This window comes from Pseudophryne corroboree, chromosome 1 (assembly GCF_028390025.1).
Source record: "Pseudophryne corroboree isolate aPseCor3 chromosome 1, aPseCor3.hap2, whole genome shotgun sequence".
Taxonomy (NCBI): Eukaryota; Metazoa; Chordata; class Amphibia; order Anura; family Myobatrachidae; genus Pseudophryne; species Pseudophryne corroboree.
In genome coordinates, this window is record NC_086444.1 from 301,875,778 (window position 1) to 301,896,581 (window position 20,804).

The 20,804-nt window shown below is 47.8% G+C and overlaps 1 protein-coding gene across 1 annotated transcript in view; it reads right to left on the bottom strand.

Annotated features, from left to right (window-relative positions):
• Nucleotides 1-11,009: 11,009 nt before the first annotated feature.
• The window catches only part of LOC135066108 (ubiquitin-conjugating enzyme E2 G1-like), a 31,409-nt gene continuing 21,614 nt past the window's right edge, over nucleotides 11,010-20,804 (bottom strand). Inside the window, exons 5-6 of the mRNA XM_063964407.1 lie at nucleotides 11,794-11,886; nucleotides 11,010-11,716 (exon numbers count right to left, since the gene is read on the bottom strand). Of these exons, the coding sequence (XP_063820477.1) occupies nucleotides 11,800-11,886 (87 nt within the window). The 3' untranslated portion in view covers nucleotides 11,010-11,716; nucleotides 11,794-11,799. The remainder of the gene's footprint in view (nucleotides 11,717-11,793; nucleotides 11,887-20,804) is intronic.

Here is a 20,804-nt window from a genome sequence, read left to right on the forward strand (position 1 = left end):
CTCGACTATCATTCCTAGGCATGATTCTGGACACGGAACAGGAGAGGGTTTTTCTACCAATAGAAAAAGCCCAGGACATCCAGAACATGGTCAGGGACCTGCTAAAAACCAAAAAGAGTGTCTGTTCATCAATGCACTCAAGATCTGGGAAAAATGGTGGCAGCCTACGAGGCCATTCCCTTCGGCAGGTTCCATGCGAGGACGTTTCAGTGGGACCTTCTCGACAAATGGTCGGGGTCCCATCTACACCTTCATCGAAAGATAAGCCTGTCCCCCAGGGCGTCTCTCCTGTGGTGGCTGCAGAGTACTCACCTTCTAGAGGGTCACAGGTTCGGCATTCAAGACTGGGTTCTGGTGACCACGGACGCAAGCCTCAGAGGATGGGGAGCAGTCACAAAAAGAAGAAATTTTCAGGGGGTATGGTCAAGCCAGGAGGCTTGTCTACACATCAACGTACTGGAATTGGGGGCCATATACAACGGCCTACGACAAGCGGAGTATCTTCTTCGCGACCTACCTGTTCTGATCCAATCAGACAACATCACAGCAGTGGCTCATGTAAACGACCAAGGCGGGACACGGAGCAGAGTGGCGATGGCAGAAGGCACCAGAATTCTGCGCTGGGCAGAAAATCACGTAAGCCTTCTGTCAGCAGTCTTCATACCGGGAATGGACAACTGGGAAGCAGACACGATCTCCATCCAGGAGAGTGGGGACTTCATCAAGAGGTCTTTGCAGCGATAGCAAGTCTTTGGGGACTTCCTCAAATAGACATGATGGCGTCACGCCTCAACAAAAAGCTTCGGAGGTATTGTGCCAGGTCAAGGGACCCTCAGGCAGTACCGGTAAACGCCCTAGTGACACCATGGGTGTTTCAGTCGGTCTATGTGTTCCCTCCTCTACCTCTCATCTCAAAAGTGTTGAGAATCATAAAACGAAACAGAGTACAAGCAATACTCGTGGTTCCAGATTGGCCTCGAAGGGCCTGGTATTCGGATCTTCAGGAAATGCTCACAGAAGATCCGTGGCCTCTTCCTCTCAGGGAGGACATGTTACAGCAGGGGCCTTGCATGTTCCAAGACTTACCGCGGTTGCGTTTGACGGCATGGCGGTTGAACACCGAATCCTAGCAGAGAGGGGTATTCCGGAGGAAGTTATCCCTACTCTGATAAAGGTTAGGAAGGAGGCAACGGCGAAGCATTATCACCATATCTGGAGGAAGTATGTATCTTGGTGTGAAACCAAGAATGCTCCTACAGAAGGTTTCCATCTGGGTCGTTTTCACCACTTCCCACAGACTGGAGTGGATATGGGCCTAAAATTAGGCTCCATTAAGGTACAGATTTCGGCCCTGTCTATATTTTTTTTCAAAAGGAATTGACTTCTCTCCCTGAAGTCCAAACTTTCGTGACAGGAGTGCTACACATCCAGCCTCCTTTTGTGCCACCATGGGACCTTAACGTGGTATTACAGTTCCTTAAATCACAATGGTTTGAACCTCTTCAAACGGTGGAATTAAAATTTCTCACCTGGAAGGTGGTTATGTTATTAGCCTCGGCATCTGCACGGCGGGTGTCTGAGTTGGCAGCCTTGTCTCAGAAGAGCCCCTACTTGATTTTTCAAGTGGATAGAGCAGAATTGAGGACTCGTCCTCAATTTCTGCCTAAGGTGGTCTCTTCTTTTCATTTGAACCAACCTATTGTGGTGCCTGTGGCTACAGGTGACTTGGAGGATTCCAAGTCCCTGGATGTGGTCAGGGCCTTAAAAATCTACGTAGCCAGGACGGCTAGGGTTAGGAAAAATAAGAATTTACTCACCGGTAATTCTATTTCTCGTAGTCCGTAGTGGATGCTGGGAACTCCGAAAGGACCATGGGAATAGCGGGCTCCGAAGGAGGCTGGGCACTCTAGAAAGATTTATGACTACCTGGTGTGCACTGGCTCCTCCCACTATGACCCTCCTCCAAGCCTCCGTTAGGACACTGTGCCCGGACGAGCAGACATAATAAGGAAGGATTTAGAATCCCGGGTAAGACTCTTACCAGCCACACCAATCACACCATACAACTCGTGATACTATATCCAGTTTGACAGTATGAAAACAACTGAGCCTCTCAACAATAACCCTTTAGTTAACAGTAACTATGTACAAGTATTGCAGACAATCCGCACTTGGGATGGGCGCCCAGCATCCACTACGGACTACGAGAAATAGAATTACCGGTGAGTAAATTATTATTTTCTCTAACGTCCTAGTGGATGCTGGGAACTCCGAAAGGACCATGGGGATTATACCAAAGCTCCCAAACGGGCGGGAGAGTGCGCATGACTCTGTAGCACCGAATGAGAGAACTCCAGGTCCTCCTCAGCCAGGGTATCAAATTTGTAGAATTTTGCAAACGTGTTTGCCCCTGACCAAGTAGCTACTCGGCAAAGTTGTAAAGCCGAGACCCCTCGGGCAGCCGCCCAAGATGAGCCCACCTTCCTTGTGGAATGGGCATTTACAGATTTTGGCTGTGGTATGCCTGCCACAGAATGTGCAAGCTGAATTGTACTACAAATCCAGCGAGCAATAGACTGCTTAGAAGCAGGAGCACCCAGCTTGTTGGGTGCATACAGGATAAACAACGAGTCAGTTTTCCTGACTCCAGCCGTCCTGGAAACATATTTTCAGGGCCCTGACAACGTCTAGCAACTTGGAGTCCTCCAATTCACTAGTAGCCGCCGGCACCACAATAGGCTGGTTCAGGTGAAACGCTGACACCACCTTAGGGAGAAATTGGGGACGAGTCCTCAACTCTGCCCTATCCATATGGAAAATCAGATAAGGGCTTTTACATGATAAAGCCGCCAATTCTGACACTCGCCTGGCTGAAGCCAAGGCTAATAACATGACCACTTTCCACGTGAGATATTTCAGATCCACGGGTTTTTAGTGGCTCAAACCAATGTGATTTTAAGAAACTCAACATCACGTTGAGATCCCAAGGTGCCACAGGAGGCACAAACGGGGGCTGAATATGCAGCACTCCTTTTACAAAAGTCTGAACTTCAGGTACTGAAGCTAGTTCTTTTTGAAAGAAAATCGACAGAGCCGAGATCTGTACTTTAATGGAGCCTAGTTTTAGGCCCATATCCACTCCTGCTTGCAGGAAATGCAGAAATCGACCTAGTTGAAATTCCTCTGTTGGGGCCTTATTGGCCTCGCACCATGCAACATATTTTCGCCATATGCGGTGATAATGCGTTGCCGTAACATCTTTCCTGGCCTTAATAAGCGTAGGAATAACTTCTTCCGGAATACCCTTTTCCTTTAGGATCCGGTGTTCAACCGCCATGCCGTCAAACGCAGCCGCGGTAAGTCTTGGAACAGACAGGGCCCCTGCTGTATCAGGTCCTGTCTGAGCGGTAGAGGCCACAGGTCCTCTGAGAGCATCTCTTGAAGTTCCGGGTACCACGCTCGTCGTGGCCAATCCGGAACCACGAGAATTGTGTTTACTCCTCGCTTTCTTATTATTCTCAATAACTTTGGAATGAGAGGCAGAGGAGGGAACACATAAACCGACTGGTACACCCACGGTGTCACTAGAGCGTCCACAGCTATCGCCTGAGGGTCCCTTGACCTGGCGCAATATCTTTTTAACTTTTTGTTGAGACGGGACGCCATCATGTCCACTTGTGGTTTTTCCCAACGGTTTACCAGCATCTGGAAGACTTCTGGGTGAAGTCCCCACTCTCCTGGGTGGAGGTCGTGTCTGCTGAGGAAGTCTGCTCCCACTCCCGGAATGAACACTGCTGACAGTGCTAGTACATGATTCTCCGCCCATCGGAGAATTCTTGTAGCTTCTGCCATCTCCATCCTGCTTCTTGTGCCGCCCTGTCGATTTACATGGGCGACTGCCGTGATGTTGTCTGACTGGATCAGCACCGGCTGGTGTAGGAGCAGGGCTTTTGCTCGACTTAGGGCATTGTAGATGGCCCTTAGTTCCAGAATATTTATGTGAAGGAAAGTCTCCTGACTCGACCATAGTCCTTGGAAGTTTCTTCCCTGTATGACTGCCCCCCAGCCTCGAAGGCTGGCATCCGTGGTCACCAGGACCCAGTCCTGTATTCCGAACCTGCGGCCCTCTAGAAGATGGGCACTCTGCAGCCACCACAGTAGAGAGACCCTGGTTCTTGGAGACAGGGTTATTAAGCGATGCATCTGAAGATGCGATCCGGACCACTGGTCCAACAGGTCCCACTGAAAGATTCTGGCATGGAACCTGTCGAAGGGAATTGCTCTGTAAGAAGCCACCATCTTCCCCAGGACCCGTGTGCAGCGATGCACTGATACCTGTTTTGGTTTCAGGAGGTCTCTGACTAGAGATGACAACTCCCTGGCTTTCTCCTCCGGGAGAAACACTTTCTTCTGGACTGTATCCAGAATCATACCCAGGAACAGTAGCCGCGTCGTCGGAACCAGCTGTGACTTTGGGATATTCAGAATCCAGCCGTGCTGGTGCAGCACCTCCTGCGATAGTGCTTCTCCCACCAACAACTGTTCCTTGGACCTCGCTTTTATTAGGAGATCGTCCAAGTACGGGATAATTAAAACTCCCTTTCTTCGAAGGAGTATCATCATTTCCGCCATAACCTTGGTAAATACCCTCGGTGCCGTGGACAGTCCAAACGGCAGCGTCTGGAATTGGTAATGGCAATCCTGTACCACAAATCTGAGGTACTCCTGGTGAGGATGGTAAATGGGGACATGTAGGTAAGCATCCTTGATGTCCAGGGATACCATGTAATCCCCCTCATCCAGGCTTGCAATAACCGCCCTGAGCGATTCCATCTTGAACTTGAATTTCTTTATGTACTTGTTCAAGGATTTCAAATTTAGAATGGGTCTCACCGAACCGTCCGGTTTCGGTACCACAAATAGTGTGGAATAATAGCCCCGGCCTTGTTGAAGTAGGGGTACCTTGATTATCACCTACTGGGAATACAGCTTGTGAATTGCCGCTAGCACCACCTCCCTGTCTGAGGGAGCAATCGGCAAGGCAGATTTTAGGAACCGGTTGGGTGGGGACGCCTCGAATTCCAACTTGTACCCCTGAGATACTATTTGCAGGATCCAGGGATCCACCTGTGAGCGAACCCACTGATTGCTGAAATTTTTGAGGCGACCCCCCACCGTACCTGGCTCCGCCTGTGGAGCCCCACCGTCATGCGGCGGACTTGGAAGAAGCAGCGGGGGAGGACTTTTGCTCCTGGGAACCTGCTGTTTGTTGCAACCTTTTTCCCCTACCTCTGCCTCTGGACAGAAAAGACCCGCCTTTTCCACGCCTGTTTTTCTGGGTCCGAAAGGACTGAACCTGATAAAACGGCGCCTTCTTAGGCTGTGAGGGGACATGGGGTAAAAATGCTGACTTCCCAGACGTTGCTGTGGAAACTAGGTCCGAGAGACCATCCCCAAATAATTCCTCACCCTTATATGGTAACACTTCCATGTGCTTTTTTGAATCCGCATCTCCTGTCCACTGGCGAGTCCATAAGCCTCTCCTAGCAGAAATGGACAATGCACGCACTTTAGATGCCAGTCGGCAGATTTCCCTCTGTGCATCTCTCATATATAAGACTGAGTCTTTTATATGGTCTATGGTTAACAGGATCGTGTCTCTGTCTAATGTGTCAATATTTTCTGACAGTTTATCTGACCACGCAGCGGCAGCACTGCACATCCAAGCTGACGCAATAGCTGGCCTAAGTATAATGCCTGTGTGTGTATATACAGACTTCAGGATCGCCTCCTGCTTTCTATCAGCAGGTTCCTTGAGGGCGGTCGTATCCGGAGACGGTAGTGCCACCTTTTTAGACAAACGTGTGAGCGCTTTATCCACTCTAGGGGGTGTTTCCCAACGTGACCTATCCTCTGGCGGGAAAGGGAACGCCATTAGTACCTTCTTAGGAATTACCAATTTTTTATCAGGGAAAGCCCACGCTTCTTCACACACTTCATTTAATTCATCCGATTGGAGAGAAAAAACTACCCGTAGTTTTTCCCCCCAAACATAATACCCTTTTTAGTGGTACCTGTAGTTATATCAGAAATGTGTAACACCTCTTTCATTGCCTCAATCATGCAGTGAATGGCCTTAGTTGGCATCAGGTTAGACTCGTCGTCGACACTGGTGTCAGTATCAGTGTCGACATCTGGGTCTGCTTGAGGTAGCGGGCGTTTTAGAGCCCCTGATGACCCATGCGACGCCTGGGCAGGCACGAGCTGAGAAGTCGGCTGTCCCACATTTGGCATGTCGTCGATTTTCTTATATAGGGAGTCTATACGTGCACTCATTACTTTCCATAAGCCCATCCACTCAGGTGTCTGCCCCGCAGGGGGTGACATCCCTTCTAAAGGCATCTGCTCCGCCTCCACATCATTATCCTCATCAAACATGTCGACACAGCCGTACCGACACACCGCACACACACAAGGAATGCTCCGAATGAGGACAGGACCCACAAAAGCCCTTTGGGGGGACAGAGTGAGAGTATGCCAGCACACACCAGAGCGCTATATAATGCAGGGACTAACTGAGTTATGTCCCCTATAGCTGCTTTTTTATATAATATATATATATTGCGCCTAAATTTAGTGCCCCCCCCCCCCCTCTCTGTTTTTACCCTGTTCTGTAGTGTAGACTGCAGGGGAGAGCCAGGGAGCTTCCTTCCAGCGAATCTGTGAAGGAGAAATGGTGCCAGTGTGCTGCAGGAGATAGCTCCGCCCCTTTTCTGCGGCCTATTCTCCCGCTTTTTTTCCATATTCTGGCAGGGGTATTTTCCACATATATAGCCTCTGGGACTATATATTGTGGAGTTTTTGCCAGCCAAGGTGTTATAATTGCTTCCCCCCCCCCCCCCCCCTCTTGCCCTTAGATTTACAAAATCCTTTCCTCATATTATCCATTTCCTCTGGGCGCAGTTTCTCTAACTGAGGTCTGGAGGAGGGGCATAGAGGGAGGAGCCAGTGCACACCCATACTAAAAGTTCTTCTGCGGCGCCTGTCTATAGCCCATGGTCCTTACGGAGTCCCAAGCATCCTCTACGGACTAGGAGAAAAAGATTTACCGGTAGGTTTAAAATCTTGTTTTTATTTTTTATTGAAGCATCAGCAACAGACATTGCAAACAGTAGATACAACATATGTAACATTTTGTATCAATGTGCTCACATCAATGTCATTGTTGTTACAGGTCATTCAAAAAGAAACTTCAATGAGACAGAAGAGGAAAGAAAAAAGAAAAAAAAAAAAAAGCCCCCCCATAGTGCTAGACACAATGGAAACCACTTGAAAATTCAGTATAATATACCAGAGTGACTTCAATTAATGCCTTAGCTTCACCACTGCATTTCCTAACCAAAAGAATTGGGAAGCAACTGCTGGTCAGCAGTCTATTTCCGATAGAACCTTACAATAAATATTATGGTATATTGTAATGGACAGAAATTAATATGAGATCATATTAGTCACTCAGCTCAACTAGCAATGTACATAGATAATGCAATAAGCAGGTAAGTATTTAGGCTGCATTCTGTTGCAATATACCAAATGGCGTGAGAGCATAAGATATGAAAACTTCCATGAATAAGAAAATAGTAAAAACAAAGTATTTACGTAGCATTTTATGCCATGAAACCAACGGTGCTTAGAAACAATGGTCAAGTATAAAATGTTTAAAAACAACAATCAGGGACAAGTTGAGCAATGACTGAGGTGACCAGTATAAGACGGTCATCAAAAATATCTTAAAAAAAATAAAAATCAGTGTTTAAAGAAATACAAATTATAAGAAACATTACAGCTATAGCAGAGAATATAAAACAAGAAATCTCATGGACATAAAAGGGGAGACATTTATGTAGGACACATCAGGTAATTGATATCCTGAAGGTTTCGTAACCAAGATGGAAAGTAAGAAGAGACCACTTCAAGTCACTCGTTTCACGAGACCCTGAAACAGGGATAAAGCAAACAAAGGGGGGGGGGGTCTAAGATGCTTAACAAACAATTGCAGCCCGCTAACCATGACAAGACCTGTACTGCTATAACCTTCTCTCAGTGGATAGTGTGTGGGTCTTGTCCTCCCACAATGTATCTACCCCAGTTAAGGGCTGAGACCCGGGTTAATGTCAAGAGGAATGGGTTGAACAGAGTTTGCCCAAGAACACAATTAGGAGCCGCCACAGGTTCTATTTTAACAATATGCGGAGTGAGCGGCGACTGTATGTCAGTGGACACAGTGCCTTTTTTGGTACCTTCAGCTGTATAACCACTTGCCTGGCATGGTCTCATCATATGCGACCATGCCTGCAAGTGCTCTATCTGACCTGGTCGCACGGGAAGCGACCAGTCAGATAGAGAGTGTTAGCAGCAGCGAAGAGAAACTTCTCTCCGCTGCTGCTGTCAGAAGGACCGGAAGGTCCCTCTGCCTCCCTGCACTCTCCCCGTGTCTGCCGTGCTGCCGATCAGTCAGCATGGCAGGATCTGTCCCCTCCAGCGGCTGCAGACAATGGCAGCCGCTGGGGAGTGTAAATAAACCCTCCCTAGCTGCCCCCAGGCCCCTTCCTGCATACCTCGAGGCGGTCTCAGCTTTCAAAATGAAAGCCGCGATGTTCCCGATCAATGTTTCGATGTTTGGGGGGGGGGGGGGGGGGGGGGATTTTTTAAATAACTAAAATCATTTGGGATAGGGTTAAATTCATGTTCTTCACCTAATTCACTCAAAAAAAAAACAAAAAACGACAATTTCGGAGCTTTTTTTGCGAAATAAATAGTCAGTTAAGTGGATAACTAGCAAATGCCTGGTTTGAGTCAGGTTGAGGGACAAAGGATACTTTGGAAGCCTCTAGCCCCTGTTCCTGTGCATCATAGTGGACTGTAAACTAGATAAAGGGGTTAGAGCACAGTCAAACGAGGAAGTTAAGCGATCAAATCATTTTTCTAACTCAGGCAAAAGAAGTTTTAGCAACTGTCACCAATTGTTGAGCAATCAATGTAGTATCAAACGTTGCCATGGTGATACACAGAATGAATGACACCGTATGTAATGAATTAGAAGTGTACAGCAACACCAGTATCAAGTGTTGTTGACACTAGAACATTAAGTATAACACTAAATTGCAGTATTGTGGCATAAAATAGAATATCACATGTAAAACTAAGTGATGTGGAATTGTAAAGCAATGTGAATACAGCACACAAAAGTAGAGTATCACAAGTAAAATTGTGTTATGTGGAAGGCACAGAATGACACTTGGTAAATGAGAAATATCAAAACTTAATTTGCTCTATAAAATAGAAGTAGGGCAGTACAGTTTGTAGAGAATATATAAAACAATATTCTGGAAGCGTGCAATAACAGTGTGCCACTATATGGAGTGCATACACTCATACATGGGAAAACATCCAGCAGAAAAATAACCTATGACCACCGCAGACAGGTCAGCCAAGAGCAGGACCACAGGGGACCCAGAGTAGATGACAATGCTTCAAAGGGGTCCCAAGGGAGGAAAATAAAACCTGTGTGTCACTGAAGCAGCAGGAGACGGTTCAGTAACATACTCCAGGACCACAGGGATAAACCAAGCAGATTTGGGAGTCCCAGCAGAAGAGCACCACAAACACCAACCTCCTGAAGTGCCCCCGAGCAGCAATAGACCCAAGGAGGCAGAGATCCAATTGCAGTCAGAGGTCCCACAGCGGAGGAGCTTACAGCCAGACCACTATCCGCAGACCCTGTGGAGATTTGCAGCAGCAAGATTCAGGACCCCCATCATTAGAGTAGCACCAGGCATCTAGTAGGGGGAATGGTGTGCAGTCCCAGCAGTGACCTCAGAATTTCAGAGTCCGGAGTAGGAGATCTGCACGGGCCATGGAGCACACTCGATGTTCTGCCCTTATATTGCACAGGAATATCCAGCAACAGGGTGCAGGGGAGGAGCCATCCAGTCCCAATGGTACTCCGCCTCAGCATGAGTCTGAGACGCCCAGCTCACCACCTAGCAATGTCAGTCCCCAGCGCAGGAAAGGGGCTAAAGAAGCGGACAAATCCCGCTACGATAGGAGGGTATCGGGTAGCACAGCGATGGGGCGATTGATACTCCGTACTTTTGCGCCAATGGGATGTTGGCAGTCATGCAGGCCATGCACACCAATGGCCAGACTTTGATAGATGACAGTCCCTGAGGTCTGAACAGGTCTCCCCAGACGCCTCCACAACTAGGGAGAGTTGTGATGCAGAAATTAGCTCCTTAGAGATGTATTGGTAGGAGGATTCAGATGGAGTCTACTGTGGACCTCAGGAACACTGAAAATGCGGCCATGCTGGATGCCCCGCCTACCAGGTGGTTTTTTTTATTTTATTTTTATTTTAATATTGCTCCCCCTACAGAACTCTGTTCTCTTATGGCCACACTAGAACTGTTGGACAATATACACTGCCCTACTCACTGTTCACAGCTATTGCTCAGGCATGTTCAAACTGCGGCCTTCCAGCTGTTGAGAAACTACACATCCCAGCATGCCCTGACACAGCTTTAGCATTCTCTGACAGCAAAACGGTCAGGGCATGCTGAGATATGTAGTTTCACAACAGCTGGAGGGCTGCAGTTTGGACATGCCTGCTCTAGTCAGTGATCTTAGCCTCGCAATTATCCGGGAGATATCACAACATTCCTTGAGTCTCCCATACATTCCAAAAGAGTAGGCAACTATGGAGAAATGGCCTATGAATATGGCAAGGGAAAATTTGTTCATGTTAGAGTTTGTTCTTCTTTCTTTACAAATCTCATTGACAATTAAATCTATTGGCCATGTGACTAAGGAAATTCTACTTTTCTGAACACATTACTAGTTAACATTTGCACATTAACTGAAAGCAACATTAAGCTGCTCAGATGCTTCCAATTATGCACACCTTTCCAGAAATACAAAGTAAAAACATAATATATTGTAAGACAGAACACAAGTTATCAAAACATCTCAAAAATAGTTTTATTTTGTAACCAAATAGTTGCTTCACAAAGAAAAAAAAAAAAGACAAGTTTCTACAGCATAGGCTTAAAAAATAATAAAATAAAAAAAAAAGTTTTATGCATCTTGACTCAACACATCCACCTGTAGCCCATGACTGTGTGTTGGTTTACACATTGTGATCCCAAAATATCCATGAGCAGCAACAAAAGCTAATGTATACATTCTATTACCATGGAACTTCTGGCTAAAGTAAGCCTCCAAGTAGTGTGCCGTGAGGTCAATGGCTAGGGCCACAACACATGCTTGTGTTATGCACATACTCATGGGTAGTCACTAAAGCTGGTGGGTATGGTAAGCACTGTATTGCCAGAGACATGTCTGGAATGCTGTATCATTATGTCCCTATCAAGAGCCCAGCACAATACAAGGGATTGTGCTGTAAAGAAAGCTACTTTATAAAAAGACATATGCAAAAATATATATCTGAATAAATAAGGATCTCTTGGTGGATTGAAAACCAATCTGCAGGTTTTGCAGTTAAAACATGTGAAGTCTATCATATAATTTATAAAAACAGAAAGTAAATTGCCCACTGGAGGGTAGAACAGAGGTCAGTGAAGCACCACACGCCGTGAGCAGGAGTCGGCTTCTGCCTGTGAATGCTATTGCTCAGATGCAATGGATTTCTTCTTCTAATGCTCTGCAAGGAAAACCGTGTTATTTCTCAGAAATACCAGGGCTGCGATCACATATTTTAAATGCCAAATTGCCACTTACCACCATTCATTCAAATGCCATTTCCTGACTTTTCCTAACACAGCGAGCAACTTTTCTCTTGAATTCACCATTTGGATCTTCCCTCCACTCTTTCTAAAAGACATTAGAAGATGGACATTTCATTAGTCATTCAGCAGATCTGGAGAGTCTAATCCCTCTACTTAAATATGGGGGGGGGGGTGCAAATCCTGGCACTCCCAGGTATAACTGGATCATTGTTATCTGTAAATTGCTGCAGAGCTGGCAAGTGGGGAACAAAACAAGTCAGAAGAAATACAAAGTAAACAAAATAAATGCAGTGCAGACCTGAAAACAGAGTCCTACTCTTGAGAGTCCTCACACTAATAGTCTGATGATGTCCAGATTTTAGGCCACATTTCTCTAAAATGCATGAGATGACCATATCATCTCCAACTTTCCTAGTTTCTAATAAGTTCTTGTTTTCCTAGAGAGGAATCCCTGACACCACAATATTATACCAGCCACCACTTACAAGAATGAAGTATGCCTGAAAAGGTTATGCCTTGTAATAAGCAGCCAGATGCTGATGGGGAATGGGGGAAATACAGCGGCCCGCCCAAATCAGCATGGCAGCCGCCACACTTTACGGCAGCAGGATATTGCACAAGACTGTTCACTACCACATAGGGTAGCGATCAGTTATGTGAAGTCAGGCATTCCACCGGCGGTTTTGAAACAAGCTGTTGTCTACGTTTAACCACCACTATGGCAAATCACATCCTTAATCCGGAATTTAATTCCCCCCCTTGGTCACCAGCAGTGGTAGCTGCTGCCCATAAACATACATGTGATGTTGTAGGTAACATATGTGCTGGTCTTACCCAGAGATCAGCAGCCACTGCTGTGTGTATTACTGACCTGCCACTGCTGGACAGGAGAAATCACTCTGCTTGTCTATGATCTTCTATAACCCCAACTCCCATATAAGTCAGGCTTATAGAAAACAGTGGTTGCTAATTCCTGGGTAAGGCAAGCCAGTACATATAAATAATAAGATTTTACTTACCGATAAATCTATTTCTCGTAGTCCGTAGTGGATGCTGGGGACTCCGTCAGGACCATGGGGATTAGCGGCTCCGCAGGAGACAGGGCACAAAAATAAAGCTTTAGGATCAGGTGGTGTGCACTGGCTCCTCCCCCTATGACCCTCCTCCAAGCCTCAGTTAGGATACTGTGCCCGGACGAGCGTACACAATAAGGAAGGATTTTGAATCCCGGGTAAGACTCATACCAGCCACACCAATCACACCGTACAACTTGTGATCTGAACCCAGTTAACAGTATGACAACGTAGGAGCCTCTGAACAGACGGCTCACAACAATAACAACCCGATTTTTTTGTAACAATAACTATGTACAAGTATTGCAGACAATCCGCACTTGGGATGGGCGCCCAGCATCCACTACGGACTACGAGAAATAGATTTATCGGTAAGTAAAATCTTATTTTCTCTAACGTCCTAGTGGATGCTGGGGACTCCGTCAGGACCATGGGGATTATACCAAAGCTCCCAAACGGGCGGGAGAGTGCGGATGACTCTGCAGCACCGAATGAGAGAACTCCAGGTCCTCTTTAGCCAGGGTATCAAATTTGTAGAATTTTACAAACGTGTTCTCCCCCGACCACGTAGCTGCTCGGCAGAGTTGTAATGCAGAGACCCCTCGGGCAGCCGCCCAGGATGAGCCCACCTTCCTTGTGGAATGGGCCTTGACAGATTTAGGCTGTGGCAGGCCTGCCACAGAATGTGCAAGTTGAATTGTGCTACAAATCCAACGAGCAATCGTCTGCTTAGAAGCAGGAGCACCCAGCTTGTTGGGTGCATACAGTATAAACAGCAAGTCAGATTTTCTGACTCCAGCCGTCCTTGAAATATATATTTTCAATGCCCTGACAACGTCCAGCAACTTGGAATCCTCCAAATCGCTAGTAGCCGCAGGCACCACAATAGGCTGGTTCAGGTGAAACGCTGACACCACCTTAGGCAGAAAATGAGGACGCGTCCGCAGTTCTGCCCTGTCCGAATGGAAAATCAGATATGGGCTTTTATACGATAAAGCCGCCAATTCTGACACTCTCCTGGCTGAAGCCAGGGCCAGTAGCATGGTTACTTTCCATGTAAGATATTTCAAATCCGCCGATTTGAGTGGCTCAAACCAATGGGATTTGAGAAAATCCAAAACTACATTAAGGTCCCACGGAGCCACTGGGGGCACAACCGGGGGCTGTATATGTAGTACTCCTTTTACAAAAGTCTGGACTTCAGGAACTGAAGCCAATTCTTTCTGGAAGAAAATCGACAGGGCCGAAATTTGAACCTTAATGGACCCCAACTTGAGGCCCATAGACAATCCTGTTTGCAGGAAATGTAGGAATCGACCCAATTGAAATTCCTCCGTGGGGCCTTCCTGGCCTCACACCACGCAACATATTTTCTCCAAATGCGGTGATAATGTTGTGCAGTCACCTCCTTCCTGGCTTTTACCAGTGTAGGAATGACCTCTTCCGGAATGCCTTTTTCCCTTAGAATTCGGCGTTCAACCGCCATGCCGTCAAACGCAGCCGCGGTAAGTCTTGGAATAGACACGGTCCCTGCTGAAGCAGGTCCCGTCTTAGAGGTAGAGGCCACGGATCTTCCGTGAGCATCTCCTGAAGTTCCGGGTACCAAGTTCTTCTTGGCCAATCCGGAGCCACGAGTATCGTTCTTACTCCCCTTTGCCGTATAATTCTCAGTACTTTTGGTATGAGAGGCAGAGGAGGAAACACATACACTGACTGGAACACCCACGGCGTTACCAGAGCGTCCACAGCTATTGCCTGAGGGTCTCTTGACCTGGCGCAATACCTGTCCAGTTTTTTGTTGAGGCGAGACGCCATCATGTCCACCTTTGGTTTTTCCCAACGGTTCACAATCATGTGGAAGACTTCTGGATGAAGTCCCCACTCTCCCGGGTGTAGATCGTGTCTGCTGAGGAAGTCTGCTTCCCAGTTGTCCACTCCCGGAATGAACACTGCTGACAGTGCTATCACATGATCTTCCGCCCAGCGAAGAATCCTTGCAGCTTCTGCCATTGCTCTCCTGCTTCTTGTGCCGCCCTGTCTGTTTACGTGGGCGACTGCCGTGATGTTGTCCGACTGGATCAACACCGGCTGACCCTGAAGCAGGGGTTTTGCCAGGCTTAGAGCATTGTAAATCGCTCTTAGCTCCAGTATATTTATGTGAAGAGACATCTCCAGGTTTGACCATACTCCCTGGAAGTTTCTTCCCTGTGTGACCGCTCCCCAGCCTCTCAGACTGGCATCCGTGGTCACCAGGACCCAGTCCTGTATGCCGAATCTGCGTCCCTCTAACAGATGAGCACTCTGCAACCACCACAGAAGAGACACCCTTGTCCGTGGCGACAAGGTTATCCGCTGATGCATCTGCAGATGCGATCCGGACCATTTGTCAAGCAGATCCCACTGAAAAGTTCGTGCGTGGAATCTGCCGAATGGAATCGCTTCGTAAGAAGCCACCATCTTTCCCAGGACTCTTGTGCATTGATGCACAGACACTTTCCCTGGTTTTAGGAGGTTCCTGACAAGTTCGGATAACTCCTTGGCTTTCTCCTCCGGAAGAAACACCTTTTTCTGAACCGTGTCCAGAATCATTCCCAGGAACAGCAGACGTGTCGTCGGGGTCAATTGAGATTTTGGAAAATTCAGAATCCACCCGTGCTGTTGCAGCACTATTTGGGTTAGTGCTACTACGTCCCCCAGCTGTTCCCTGGACCTTGCCCTTATCAGGAGATCGTCCAAGTAAGGGATAATTAATACGCCTTTTCTTCGTAGAAGAAACATCATTTCGGCCATTACCTTGGTAAAGACCCGAGGTGCCGTGGACAATCCAAACGGCAGCGTCTGAAACTGATAATGACAGTTTTGTACCACAAACCTGAGGTACCCTTGATGTGAAGGGCAAATTGGGACATGCAGGTAAGCATCCTTGATGTCCAGGGACACCATAAAGTCCCCTTCTTCCAGATTCGCTATCACTGCTCTGAGTGACTCCATCTTGAACTTGAATTTTTGTATGTACAGGTTCAGAGATTTCAGATTTAGAATAGGTCTTACCGAGCCGTCCGGCTTCGGTACCACAAATAGTGTGGAATAATACCCCTTTCCCTGTTGTAGGAGGGGTACCTTGACTATCACCTGCTGAGAATACAGCTTGTGAATGGCTTCCAATACCGTCGCCCTGTCTGAGGGAGACGTTGGCAGAGCAGACTTTAGGAACCGGCGAGGGGGAGACTTCTCGAATTCCAACCTGTAACCCTGAGATATTATCTGCAGGATCCAGGGGTCCACCTGTGAGCGAGCCCACTGTGCGCTGAAATTCTTGAGTCGACCCCCCACCGCCCCTGAGTCCGCTTGTAAAGCCCCAACGTCATGCTGAGGGCTTTGCAGAAGCCGGGGGGGGGCTTCTGCTCCTGGGAAGAAGCTGCTTGGTGCACTCTCTTACCCTTTCCTTTGCCTCGGGGCAAATATGACGGTCCTTTCGCCCGCTTGTTCCTATAGGAACGAAAGGACTGCGGCTGAAAAGACGGTGTCTTTTTCTGTTGGGAGGGGACCTGAGGTAAAAAGGTTGATTTCCCGGCTGTTGCCGTGGCCACCAAATCCGATAGACCGACCCCAAATAATTCCTCCCCCTTATACGGCAATACTTCCATATGCCGTTTGGAATCCGCATCACCTGACCATTGTCGCGTCCATAAACTTCTTCTGGCAGATATGGACATCGCACTTACTCTCGATGCCAGAGTGCAAATATCCCTCTGTGCATCTCGCATATATAGAAATGCATCCTTTAAATGCTCTATAGTCAGTAAAATACTGTCCCTATCCAGGGTATCAATATTTTCAGTCAGGGAATCCGACCAAACCACCCCAGCACTGCACATCCATGCAGAGGCGATGGCTGGTCGCAGTATAACACCAGTATGAGTGTATATACTTTTCAGGGTAGTTTCCAGCCTCCTATCTGCTGGATCCTTGAGGGCGGCCGTTTCAGGAGACGGTAACGCCACTTGTTTTGATCAGCGTGTGAGCGCCTTATCCACCCTAGGGGGTGTTTCCCAGCACGCCCTAACCTCTGGCGGGAAAGGATATAATGCCAATAACTTCTTTGAAATTAGCAGTTTTCTATCGGGGTTAACCCACGCTTCATCACACACTTCATTCAATTCGTCTGATTCAGGAAAAACTACAGGTAGTTTTTTCAGACCCCACATAATACCCCTTTTTGTGGTACATGCAGTATCAGAGATATGTAAAGCCTCCTTCATTGCCGTGATCATATAACGTGTGGCCCTACTGGAAAATACGTTTGTTTCTTCACCGTCGACACTAGATTCGGTGTCCGTGTCTGGGTCTGTGTCGACCGACTGAGGTAAAGGGCGTTTTACAGCCCCTGACGGTGTCTGAGACGCCTGTACAGGTACTAACTGGTTTGCCGGCCGTCTCATGTCGTCAACTGATTTTTGTAATGTGCTGACATTATCACGTAATTCCATAAATAAAGCCATCCATTCCGGTGTCGACTCCCTAGGGGGTGACATCACCATTACCGGCAATTGTTCCGCCTCCACACCAACATCGTCCTCATACATGTCGACACACACGTACCGACACACAGCAGACACACAGGGAATGCTCTTATCGAAGACAGGACCCCACTAGCCCTTTGGGGAGACAGAGGGAGAGTTTGCCAGCACACACCCAAGCGCTATAAATATATAGGAACAACCCTATAGAAGTGTTGTCTCCCTTATAGCAGCTTAATCTATATCAAAAACGCCAAAAAAAGTGCCCCCCCCCCCCCCCCCCTCTCTTTTTTACCCTGTTTCTGTAGTGCAGTGCAGGGGAGAGTCCTGGGAGCCTTCCTCGCAGCGGAGCTGAGCAGGAAAATGGCGCTGTGTGCTGAGGAGATAGGCCCCGCCCCCTATTTCGGCTGGCTCTTCTCCGGAGTTTGTGAGACCTGGCAGGGGTTAAATACATCCATATAGCCCCAAGGGCTATATGTGATGTATTTTTTAGCCAGAACAAGGTATTCTCATTGCTGCCCAGGGCGCCCCCTGCAGCGCCCTGCACCCTCCGTGACCGCTGGTGTGAAGTGTGTGACAACAATGGCGCACAGCTGCAGTGCTGTGCGCTACCTCATGAAGACTGAAAAGTCTTCTGCCGCCGGTTTCTGGACCTCTTCGTTTTTCGGCATCTGCAAGGGGGTCGGCGGCGCGGCTCCGGGACCGGACTCCATGGCTGGGCCTGTGTTCAATCCCTCTGGAGCTAATGGTGTCCAGTAGCCTAAGAAGCCAATCCATCCTGCACGCAGGTGAGTTCACTTCTTCTCCCCTAAGTCCCTCGTTGCAGTGAGCCTGTTGCCAGCAGGACTCACTGAAAATAAAAAACCTAACAAACTTTTTCTAAGCAGCTCTTTAGGAGAGCCACCTAGATTGCACCCTGCTCGGACGGGCACAAAAATCTAACTGAGGCTTGGAGGAGGGTCATAGGGGGAGGAGCCAGTGCACACCACCTGATCCTAAAGCTTTATTTTTGTGCCCTGTCTCCTGCGGAGCCGCTAATCCCCATGGTCCTGACGGAGTCCCCAGCATCCACTAGGACGTTAGAGAAATACATGTGATGTTGTATGTAATATATGTGTTGACTGGCTCCCCCCTGCAATGGGTGGACAGAACTGCAGCCACCACTGGTCACCAGCTTGAGTTAAACACAAACCATCACAAGATACCATACATAATTCACTTATACACCTTTCACACCAATCTTCTGACCCACGATATTGCCTGGGCAACCCAGAGTGAAAGGGTCTACCCAGGTTGCGTCCTAGGTTTGCTACCTGTGTAGGCTGCAATGTGAAGGAGTGGCGGATCAGCTGCACTGGAGATTATGTCATCTCCAAGAGTCGGCAGCGCTGAGACACTGGTACAGTCTGAAAGATGACCTGGCAATACCCCAGCTGGGACACTGCTTGAAAAAGTGAATAAAAATAACCCCGGTTTTGAAAGTGAAAAGGGGTAGATGTGCAGCCACAGAACTGAAGACTTAGTGCCACAGGAGTATGAGTAGAACAGGCAAGAGAATGAGTAGCATCCAAGAGTTGGTGGAAGCTGGAAAGCAGAGTACACAATTATTATAAGCTAATCGATCTATTTTATCATCTGTAACTAAATTTAAAAAAAAAAATAAGATTTTACTTACCGATAAATCTATTTCTCGTAGTCCGTAGTGGATGCTGGGGACTCCGTCAGGACCATGGGGAACAGCGGCTCCGCAGGAGACAGGGCACAAAAATAAAGCTTTAGGATCAGGTGGTGTGCACTGGCTCCTCCCCCTATGACCCTCCTCCAAGCCTCAGTTAGGATACTGTGCCCGGACGAGCGTACACAATAAGGAAGGATATTGAATCCCGGGTAAGACTCATACCAGCCACACCAATCACACCGTACAACTTGTGATCTGAACCCAGTTAACAGTATGACAAACGTAGGAGCCTCTGAACAGACGGCTCACAACAATAACAACCCGATTTTTTTTGTAACAATAACTATGTACAAGTATTGCAGACAATCCGCACTTGGGATGGGCGCCCAGCATCCACTACGGACTACGAGAAATAGAATTATCGGTAAGTAAATTCTTATTTTCTCTAACGTCCTAAGTGGATGCTGGGACTCCGTCAGGACCATGGGGATTATACCAAAGCTCCCAAACGGGCGGGAGAGTGCGGATGACTCTGCAGCACCGAATGAGAGAACTCCAGGTCCTCTTTAGCCAGGGTATCAAATTTGTAGAATTTTACAAACGTGTTCTCCCCCGACCACGTAGCTGCTCGGCAGAGTTGTAATGCCAAGACCCCCCGGGCAGCCGCCCAGGATGAGCCCACTTTCCTTGTGGAATGGGCCTTGACAGATTTTGGTTGTGGCAAGCCTGCCACAGAATGTGCAAGTTGAATTGTGCTACAAATCCAACGAGCAATCGTCTGCTTAGAAGCAGGAGCACCCAGCTTGTTGGGTGCATACAATATAAACAGCGAGTCAGACTTTCTGACTCCAGCCGTTCTTGAAATATATATTTTCAATGCCCGGACCACGTCCAACAACTTGGAATCCTCCAAATCGTTAGTAGCCGCAGGCACCACAATAGGCTGGTTCAGGTGAAACGCTGACACCACCTTAGGCAGAAAATGAGGACGCGTCCGCAGTTCTGCCCTGTCCGAATGGAAAATCAGATATGGGCTCTTATATGATAAAGCCGCTAATTCTGATACTCTCCTGGCTGAAGCCAGGGCCAGTAGCATGGTTACTTTCCATGTAAGATATTTCAACTCCACCGATTTGAGTGGCTCAAACCAATGGGATTTGAGAAAATCCAAAACTACATTAAGATCCCACGGTGCCACTGGGGGCACAAACGGGGCTGTATATGTAGTACTCCTTTTACAAAAGTCTGGACTTCAGGAACTGAAGCCAATTCTTTCTGGAAGAAAATCGACAGGGCCGAAATTTGAACCTTAATGGACCCCAATTTGAGGCCCATAGACAATCCTGTTTGCAGGAAATGTAGGAATCGACCCAGTTGAAATTCCTCCGTGGGGCCTTCCTGGCCTCACACCACGCAACATATTTTCTCCAAATGCGGTGATAATGTTGTGCAGTCACCTCCTTCCTGGCTTTTACCAGTGTAGGAATGACCTCTTCCGGAATGCCTTTTTCCCTTAGAATTCGGCGTTCAACCGCCATGCCGTCAAACGCAGCCGCGGTAAGTCTTGGAATAGACACGGTCCCTGCTGAAGCAGGTCCCGTCTTAGAGGTAGAGGCCACGGATCCTCCGTGAGCATCTCTTGAAGTTCCGGGTACCAAGTTCTTCTTGGCCAATCCGGAGCCACGAGTATCGTTCTTACCACCCTTTGCCGTATAATTCTCAGTACTTTTGG